At 36.3% G+C, this 10,202-nt stretch overlaps 1 protein-coding gene across 2 annotated transcripts; it reads right to left on the bottom strand.

The window, feature by feature from the left end:
• Positions 1-1,008: 1,008 nt before the first annotated feature.
• On the bottom strand, positions 1,009-9,992 carry LOC107827241 (dehydrogenase FPY6-like). 2 transcript variants are annotated; one of them, XM_016654340.2, is made up of 12 exons: positions 9,796-9,992; positions 8,391-8,531; positions 7,191-7,239; positions 6,921-6,938; positions 3,536-3,651; positions 3,348-3,461; positions 2,911-2,961; positions 2,660-2,748; positions 2,359-2,419; positions 2,177-2,254; positions 1,934-2,044; positions 1,009-1,503 (listed from the first exon to the last, which is right to left on the bottom strand). In XM_016654340.2, the coding sequence occupies exons 1-12, from the start codon at positions 9,922-9,924 to the stop codon at positions 1,375-1,377; spliced, it is 1,086 nt and encodes a 361-aa protein (XP_016509826.1). In that variant the 5' UTR covers positions 9,925-9,992; the 3' UTR covers positions 1,009-1,374. The 2 variants fall into 2 exon arrangements, with proteins under 2 accessions (XP_016509826.1, XP_016509827.1); XM_016654341.2 differs by having other exon boundaries at positions 1,009-1,500.
• Between the last annotated feature and the right edge of the window lie 210 nt (positions 9,993-10,202).

The raw sequence follows: 10,202 nt of genomic DNA, 5'->3' as shown, positions 1-10,202 counted from the left end.
AAAAAGAGGAGTGTATCATGAGAGAAGCAATTGAATTGGCAAAATAACGACTAGGCCTTTTTACTCAAATATCTGGAGAAATAAAGTGGACCATACTCGTTGAGTCACTTTCTTGTAAAGGTTGAGGCTTTTGATTCTTATTAGTTTTCGTCATAAAATTCATAGGTATATATTACTTGTTTAGTATGATATAAATCTTTCATAAACTAAATTCTCACTTGTTCCGTGTGGATACAATTTCTTATTCACAGCCCTATCTCTGGAAACTAAAATAAATGCATGTACATCTAGGATCACAGTTATTTTTCATCACTTTTATAATTAGAGGCAGATCCAACATTTCATGTTTATAGGTTCCTACAATGACCTTAAACTAATATACAATAATAATTGAATTCATAATCAAATATTTATACATATTTATGAATTTTTAAATACATTTACAAGGCTGGGCCAAAGATACTCGATTTCGTGAACCCAGAGGTTACACTCTGGATCCGCCACTGCTTTTATTTGTAAAAATAGCACGGGCTAGCCAATTTTCGGATTGGTCATTTAAAAATAATCTGCCTTTGCCAAGTCATTGAAAAATAGCCACTATTTTGTTGCAACAGATACCGGTCCAGCATAATATACTGGAGTTCGGTGCATCTGTGTATGAACTTCCAGCATATTATGCTAGAACTCCAACACGCGGAAAGTTCCCGCATTATATACTAGAGATTCGAGCACCTGTGTATGAACTTACAGCTTATTATACTGGACCGGTATACTTTGCTGGAACTCCAGTATATTATGCTGGAGTTCCAGCATAAGTATACTGGAACTCTAGCATATTATACTGGAGTTCTAGTATACTTATGCTGGAACCCAGTATAATATACTGGAGTATTTTCCGGATTTTGAACTGTGTTCTCGTTCAGATTTATCTTTACATGAAAAGTGGCTAAATTTTGATTACTTTTGAAAGTGTGACTATTTTTGAACGACCACTTGTAAATCTGGCAATTTTGAATTTCTCCCCTTTTATTTAGCTTCAACCAAAGTTAGGTACACAAATTACAGCCCATATATTACACTCTGTTTACATAGTCCCATATTTTCTTCCATCTAACCCTGGAAGACAAAGGATCTCAAAGAATAAGAGGTTTTTCAGCTTGACAATAGGGTCCAAAATAATGTACAATGGCTTTGTCCTAGAAATCTTCAAGAGTTTAGAGACAATGACATCTCTCGATCGATCCTTTTTTTTTTTTTTTTGGTAGCCTCATATTATATATGAATCATTTACTCCTACTAGCGTATCCGCTCCATGGTATAAAGATCAACAATCATGTGCACGACATATTCAAGGAGAGTAATGGCTGCGTAAAACTAGAACTTTTTTACTTGGACCAGAGCTCCTTGTCTCTTTCCTGATTCGAGCATCGCGTCTAAAACAGCAACATCACGAGCACCTTCAGCAAATGAGAGACGAGGATCGATGTGGGAACTATGGTCCTTCTGCACAAAAGAAATCTTATATGGTGACGATAGAAAACCTTACAAAAATGTTCTGGAATGCAAATCACATGAACAATGTAAATCACTGCAATCATACATAATTTGGTAAAGAATGAATCAAAGGATTACAAGCATGGTTATTGATCAATGGAAAAGGACTGGTCGTTTTCATTTCCACAGCCAAATAAGCATACCGAACAATGTGACTTAAAATGTATGTACAGAGGCACAAATCAATTTGACTAGCTAATTTGCAGGACACTAAAGGGCAGCCCGGTACACTAATCTCCCGCTTTGCGCAGGGTCCGGAGAAGGGTCAGACCACAAGAGTCTATTGTATGCAACCTTACCCTGCATCAGGAGGTTGTTTCTATGGCTCGAACCCATGACCTCCTGTCACACTAAATGAGAAATTTAGGAAGCGTTTTACCTTCAGGTTGGCCGTTGATACATCTGATAGAAATGTTTTCAGTTCGTCAGTGACCCCGCTAAAAGGATAAAAGAAGCTCTTGCTTTGACCATCAGCCATATGAAGGTGAATCTGGGACAGCAATTTAAAGACAGAACAGATTTGTGAGATTTGCATTGAAACCATTGTTCTTTGTGAAGGGAAAGAAGTTTGACAAAATTACATTTCGTTCTAATCGGGATTAAGAATAAAGTTTCCAATTACCGAGTAGCCATGTTTTCCATCCTTGTTACCACGCTCAACTTGCAGCACCCCATTCAAACCGACAACTCGCCAGATTATCTAAAGATGTGAACAGTACAATTAATCAAGAATCATCGCTCTACAGATATGTTGTCATAGAAAATACTTTCTGGAGAAAAAAATCTAGTTAGTATTGAACTTGCCTTTGGTGACTTTGAAGATACCACCATCACAAAAACTCCTGAACACCCATTCTCCAGTTGACTAGAGAGAACAAAAGGTGATCATAGGTTACATTCAACTTTGTTAAAATTAAATCCCTAATACAGTGAAACCTCTCTATAACAATCTCATTTATTTCGATATTTATTGGCTGCTATAGAGAAGTTATAGAAGACTGACTTATCAGATTACATAAAAATTGGTTCCGAGAAAAACTTGACTTATATAGGGATGATGTTATAGAGAGGTCTAATTGTATCAGGATAACAGTATAGAACTCACAACATAGACGAAATGTTATCAGGAGGAGGCAAAGTCTTATCGACATGAGAATTCATGGCTGACAAAGATGCAATCTCACATCCAACAAGCTGCACATTTGAAGAGGACAATAGTGATAATAAATAATTGAAGATGCTTTGACTAGTAATTAGTGACGTCCAAAATGTAAAGAACATCGTTTTGTCTTCAAGTTGAAATATGTTTAAAAAATAGCTATCGCCAAATAGATCCGGAAGGGATGACAATATTACCATCCTTAGTCCAGCTACAAAATGTACACCCATGTCTAGAATGAAACCACCCTGAAGAAATCAAATGAAATCGTCAAAAATCAAGTCAATGAGTCTGAACTGAAACAGAGAAAGAAACGCATGCAACGTGCTTAACAACTCGAAAATGCTTCCATTATGCTTAAGACTACAACGAAAAAGAAAACTTAGTGACCAGAGATGTTACAAGCAACTATTCAGTGCTATTCTATTTGTGCGAAATGTTAGCTTCAAGATTATTTAACATGTACTATGACGAAAGAAGCCATTTTATTTTGAAAGAACCTTTTCCCCGCTATTAGATAACAACAACAACAACCCAGTAAAATTTCATAAGTGGGGTCTGTGGAGGGTAGTGTGTAACTTACCCCTCCTCTATTAGATAGCAGAGCTAATGTATCATTTAGTGAAATACTCACAACAAACTGGCGTCTCCAGGAGCTGGAGAAGTAAGGATTTGAGTTATTCATTGATCCTTCAACGATTACTTGGATATTCATCATCTCTCCAATTTCAGAAATTAGTTTTCTGCCCTGTACAATACAATTACTAATTTATCCAGTTAGCCACATATGAAAAATAAGATCGAAACACAAGTAACAAGCACCTCAATGAAGGCAGGTTCGAAGCGATAATTTTCTGCTACAGCCCATAATGGTTGATGAGTCAGTGTGGCGCTTAGAGAATTATAGTGAGTCAATGCTGTTTCTGCCTCGTCCACAGCTGCATTAATACAACAATCTCAGATATATATAGGTGAAATGCAGATACATAAATATCACCTTGATAAATCTAAATGGACAAATTTATTAGGCCAAAATAATCTCATACGTATAGAAGTATCATTATTTGATTGATCTAAGTTAATGCAAAATATTAATAATAATGAATAATAGGTTATTTCTCCTTCATTTTAATCAGAGGTCTCGGGTTCGAACCATGGGTATGGAGTCGCCTTTGTTAGTGAGCATTTTACCCCCCAATGTGGAACTTCCTGGTGCGAATCCGGATTTAGTCGGGCCCCAATGTGGATAACCGGACACCGAGTGGGATACCAAAAAAAATATTAATTTATTCATTTTTCTATTTATTTATTTATTTATTAATATTTTGGTCAATCGTTGAATATATATATATATATGTATGTATAAATTTTGGGCATCTATCTAGTTCTAAATAACTAATATTAGGGTACAATTCTAATGTAGTATAGTAATTTTAACTACTTGATTACTAATTCTCCATAAATATATATATTCTAGTGAAATATCAACAACTATATATGTGTAAGCGTGTAACAGTGAAGTGCAATAAATGCCATGTGTCAAAAGAAATTCTAAATTTGATTTGTTTTGTCGAAACGTGTGCAGTAAAAATATCCCATGCTTCAACACGTGTGAAAAGTGAAAATATCTCATGCTTCAAAACGTGTGAAAAGTGAAATCCAAAAGCCAATAGTTCCACGTGGCAACATCTGAATGGCTCAACAAACAAGTTGAAACAAATAAAGGTCAAAAACCCTAATATTTTCCATCTAAAGAACTGAAAGCAGTCGTAGTAAATTTTCTAGGTCAAAAAAATGACTCCAAAATTCATCGAAGAAAAAGGCACGGACTTCAATGAAAACGACGGAGATAAAGAAAAGTACATAACCCGAACCATAAATTTCTACGGGTGGGCCGGGTTTGTGAAACCACCCGGAGATTACAGCCCAGATTTAGTTCTTGAGTTCTATGCTAACTTAAATCCAACATACAATCTCTCTTATGTTAAAGGACAACTTGTTGATTTTTCTCCTGAAGAAATTAACAATCTCTACGGTCTTATACCGGTTGACGATTCGTCGACCCGATTAGTAATAGCTGATCCGCCCGTTAAAGAGATTGAGGAAATTCTTTGTCCTTATGGAGCTAACTGGTCAGTTGATGAAAATGGAGTTAAAATCAGCTGTAAAAGCAAGAATATTGGGTTTGCAGCGCGGGCCTGGTTGCGTTTTGTTAATAGTAGAGTGATCCCGAGCACAAATGTGCATGCTTCGGAGATTTGTGTGGATCAGTTGACTCTGGTGTATGCAATGCATACTAGGTTGCCTATTGATTTGGGTCGAATTATCAATGCGAATATCAAATCTGCTTGTTGGAGAGAAACTGTTAGGTTTCCTTCCACCATTACTAAGTTGTTGAGGAAGAAGGGAATAAACTCCGAGAGTTTGGTGAAAATGCAGAATGAATTGATTGATAGAAGAATATGGAAGAAAATGGAAATGACAACTGGACCAAATAAGTTACCAGGTCGTGAGGATGAACTGCGCGACGAGCAGCTAGCATCACCATCTGAACAAAGTGCTCGGGATTATATGGAAAGTATTCGGAGGGTGGAAGAACGGATGGACAGGTTTGAGGAACGAGTAATGAGCAAGTTGGTTAGAAGTCAACATAATCAGATGCAATATCTAACTTACAGTACTCGGTTGTTGTGGACATTCTGTAACATGATGAAAGAGATGGCCATGATTTGGGAATTTACTGATCTCCCGGAGTTTTCGCCATTTGTATTTGTCCAGCCTACGTCTCAGCCTATTCCTCGAGTTGTACCTACCGAGGGACCAAATGATTTAGCGGGACCAAGTCAGCCGCCTCCTCCACCACACGAAGGAGCTCAGAATTACACAGAAATAATTCAAAGGTTGGTAGAACGGATGGACAGGTTGGAGGAACGCGTGATGAGCAAGTTGGACAGATACGAACAAATTCAGATGCAACAACTATCTTACACTAGTCAGATGTTTTTGTTGCACTCCAACATGATTAGACAAATTGCTATGACTTGGGAAATTTCTGATCTTCCGGAGATTCCTCCATTTGTATTTGTTGATCCTGTATCTCAGCCTGTTCCGCCTCCGCCTCCGTCAGCTCGGAGTTACACGGAAAATATTCAAAGGGTGTACGAACGAACGGAGAGGTTGGACGAACGAGTGACGAGCAAAATGGAAAGAATAGAACACATTCAGATGCAACATCTAACTTATAATACGCATTCATTGTGGTTGTCCGCCAACGCTATGAGAAAAATTGGTGTGGCTAGGAACTTCCCTGATTTTCCGGAGTTTCCTCCATTTGTATTTGTTGATCCTTCTCAGCCTTCGCCTCGGTCTTATGAGTTTCCCCAGCCACCACCACCCGCCCCAGCACCACCAGCACCTTGAGAATATGACTCATAAATATCTGCAATAGATGTTTCCTATGTGTTGTAAATTTTTGTGAGTACCAGATTATCTGTTTGTTAGTTGCAGCTTTAGCTGGTAAATTTGCAGTATGTCTTTAATCTTTTTGGAGTACAATGGTGATGCCAAGGAAGTGAAGGAAACTCTTCTTCGTTGGCATGGACAGAAGATCAAGAAGAAGTTCAACTATCGCTGCATGTCTCTTATGGAATGTTTTGGGGAGGCATGCGATCACAGATGTTTCAAAGGAAAATGGAAGCTTTGCACGACCAAAAATATAGATGCTTATGTTTTTGTTTTGTTTTCTGGTGTACTATAAACTATGTAAATGATTAGCTCCTTAGAGAGTAACTGTGCTTTTTCACATGTACTGCACCTCGTTGGTGCTTTTGCAAGCAATATATAACTTTTATTTAGTAAGAAAGAGTACCGTCTATGTGCCTTCCCTCCCCTGGCCTCAGTCCACTGCTGAAGGATGTTGCAAGGTTATTAAGTTCAGATTTAACTCCAAAACAAGATTTTGAATGTAAGACGCGCAAAGTCTTAATTGGAATCTCAAAAAAGATTTACACTAGCCTCAAGACCGAGACATGTTAAACTTCTTATATCAGTCGTCACTAAGAGTACTGTAGTAGAACACATTTAAGGTTGAACAAGTTGCAATAGGAAGAATGCTAGAAGATTGGTTAGTTAACTGCACTTGAAACAGAAATAAATTGAACAGAGCAACATACATAAGTTCAATGAAATAAAAATGCATCTTACTTACTTGCAGCGGCTGGTTTCTCTGGAGTTCCCAATTTCGCCAAGTAAATGAAGATATGCAAATACACAATGGTTAGTTGATTGCACGTCGCACAGATATGAGCTAAACTTTACGCAATTTATTTAAATGGTTCATAGAAGCAAATGTAAGAGATAAGGAGAAAAGATGAAAAGCAAGTATTTGTCCTGCTTCATTGACAAGGTAACAAACTTGAAATTTTACTAGAAAATGAACTTCTCCAACACCATTTATTGCAACTTTTTATACAATTACCTTGAAGGACATGCTTTCCTGCCTTAAGCAGCCTCAATGACATATCCACCTGCATGAATTAATTCAAATGTCAAACACAATTTTCAGAACTAACTGCAATTTATCAATCTAATGTTGATCGTCAAGATGTTGTTGAGGATTGGGAAACAGAGAGATTCAGCCAACTATTACAGTGACTCCAGAGAGGCAGAATACTCCAAATTCACGTAAATGGAAGGAGACCATGAAGAGATGGTAAATTCTATCAGCCTATAAGATAGTATCCAACCCCCCTCCTCCCAGCAATCATATTGGCCATAGAAATTTATTTGGATTTGCGATATCCCCCAAAAGTGGTTGGTTTCTGCTAGACAGCAACCCATGAAGCGTGCTTGACACAAAATAACCTTCAGAAGAGGTTCTAAATTAGGCAGCAGATGTTGTATGTGTAATCTTACAGATGAAGTTAATCATCTTTGATACAGTGTAGGTCTGTAGGGTGGTTTTGCAGATCTGGAATATGTGCCGTATATGGTTAAGGTCTTAAGAGCTTTTGTCGGGCTGGTATGGCAGAAAACCGAAGAAGGAACTCAGAAAGTTATGAAATTCTATTCCTACATGTATATTTTGGGTTATCTGGTGGGAGCAGATGCGGATCCAGAATTTAAATTTTATGCGTTCAGATTCACAATTCTACCACATCTCAATCTAATTTAATGGGTTCAAAATTTATTGTTTGTACATATTTAATGATTTTCTAGGCAAAAATATAGGGTATGAGCAAAAGCTATGTTTCGGTTGAACCCAACCGAACCCATAGCTTTTACACTAGATACGCCTCTGGGTGGGAAAGGAACAAAAGATGCTTTCAGGGGAAAGCTGAACCTGCGCATAGACTTAAACACAGATGTTTTATATTTTCTGGCACTCGAGTGTAAGAAGCTAAATTATATGATACTGGCGCATTACTTGTATTTCCCATTCCCTAAGTTTACAAAGAGCTACTGAGTTTTTCCTTGTACATATCCATGCACTTTTACTTGAACAGAATACTAACAGAAAAAACCGAAAGCAATGATACTTCCTTTCCTACTCCATAATTACCTCCTTGACATGAAACAAACACAGGGTAATAAGACGCAGACAACTAACATCAATTACGATGTGCATATAGAACTTTTATGATATATACAAGCATACAGAAAAGACAGAGAGATATACCATGGTTTGTCCAGCAAGAACAACGGCAACACCTGTAATGGAACTATCCTTAATGATATCTTCAAGCCCGGCATCTCCCCACTTACATTCCACATCTGGGAAATGCTTCCGTGCTATTTCAACAGCACTTCTGGCAGATTCCTAACAAACATAAAGGTAACAATCACGACTAAGAATAACAACTACTTCAGAGAAAGGTACACAAAGAAACCCAGTTATTATCTAATTCGGACTTTCAAGATAACGCACCAACGAGACTACATAAAGTTCACATTTTTATCCCACAATCTAAAATCGGCAAACAACCACTAGCAAAATATCCTGCATTTTCTCCACAACGCAATTTTCACTTTCAAGAAAAATGCTACACTAGACTACATAAAGTTTACATTTTTATCAAATTTAGTCAGTAAATCCACTAACAAATGTGTGCAAATAGCAAAAGTTTTATAGTGTATAACTTATAGTTTCCAAACAAACCAATTCTTGCTGCCAAGGAAAATGCAACAGCGGTAGACTACATATTGTTTCCAATTTTTCATACGGATTTAATTTATGTACAATGACACTGTAATGAATTAAACTATCAGTGTAACTTAACCTTTTATAGCAGGTTATTTAGCAATAGAGTTACCTGTAATTCAATTTTAAGTATTTTTACAACGTCACTGCATAGAACTTAATGTATTGTTTCGATGGTTGTTACATATCGTTTCATAATATATCGTATTGTATTGTATTGTACTATATCGTTTGATGAATATAATGTTTGGATAGATTGTGTCGTTTGTCGTTGTTTCATGATATCACAAACCAGCAATAGGAAGAATAAACTTGCAATATTATAAAGAAAAATTATGATACGGGATAAAATTATCATATAAAAAAGTAGGTTAAATAATAAAATAAAATTATTTAACAATAATTAAGTGTGAGATTGGGAGAAAAAGACAAGGTAATGATGCAGCCACACTAAATCGATCGTTACATAAAGTGGCACATTTCGTCGTCATGTATCGAGAGATTTAATGATACGATACAATAAAATGTAAGTAACAATCAAAACAAATATCGTATTTAAAGTAACAATACGATACAATACAACAGTTAACGACCATCCAAACAAGCTGTAAATTTTTATCATATCTGGATATCTTAATCCATGAAACGGAAAGGGGATTTATTATTAATTCTAGATAACACAACCTAAAAACAATATTCCACACACAAAGCTCCCATTTTTATGAACCCCAAAAACTAAAACTAATAATTAAATAATTCCACAGCTAGACTAGATAAAGTTCCAATTTTTATCAAAACCCAGAAACTAAAATCCACAAACAAATCCATACAAATGGAGAATATTTTTTGTTTCCATAAAAATTCAAGAAATAAGTTTAATTACCTCACTGCGACTCCAAATAGCTCTGAGAACAAAGAGGTGAGGAATTTCAGCTAATCTGGGAATGTATTGAGTTTTGACAAATATGCCAGCTCCAAGAATTGCTATTTGAGGTACCTGAGACTGAGCCATTGCAGATCTTAACACTGATCGATTTGATTAGTACTCAGTAATGTTGTTCGGTTTTGATTATTCAGTTTGTTGAGCTAGTGTTGGTAAATGTTTAAAAAATATCTGCGCACGTGAGAATCACGTGACACAACCAATAGCTTTAATAATTAATTATAATAATAATTACTCCAAATTCAAAAAGAATGAAACTATTTCATTTTTAGTTAATTCAAAAAATGGAACCTTTCTAAATTTAAAATAATTTAAAAGTTTTATTTTCCCTTAATGAGATGATTTAT

This window comes from Nicotiana tabacum, chromosome 18 (assembly GCF_000715075.1).
Source record: "Nicotiana tabacum cultivar K326 chromosome 18, ASM71507v2, whole genome shotgun sequence".
NCBI lineage: Eukaryota > Viridiplantae > Streptophyta > Magnoliopsida > Solanales > Solanaceae > Nicotiana > Nicotiana tabacum.
Note: the sequence above shows the minus strand (reverse complement) of the source record. Positions and strands in the feature narration are given on the sequence as shown.

Excerpts from the sequence above, each read along its gene's own strand:
- LOC107827241 (XM_016654340.2), bottom strand. The coding sequence starts at position 9,924 with ATGGCTCAGTCTCAGGTACCTCAAATAGCAATTCTTGGAGCTGGCATA. Across the intron at positions 8,532-9,795 it reads CTATTTGGAGTCGCAGTGAG|GAATCTGCCAGAAGTGCTGT; the intron begins GTAATTAAACTT and ends TATGTTTGTTAG. Across the intron at positions 7,240-8,390 it reads TTCTTGCTGGACAAACCATG|GTGGATATGTCATTGAGGCT; the intron begins GTATATCTCTCT and ends TAATTCATGCAG.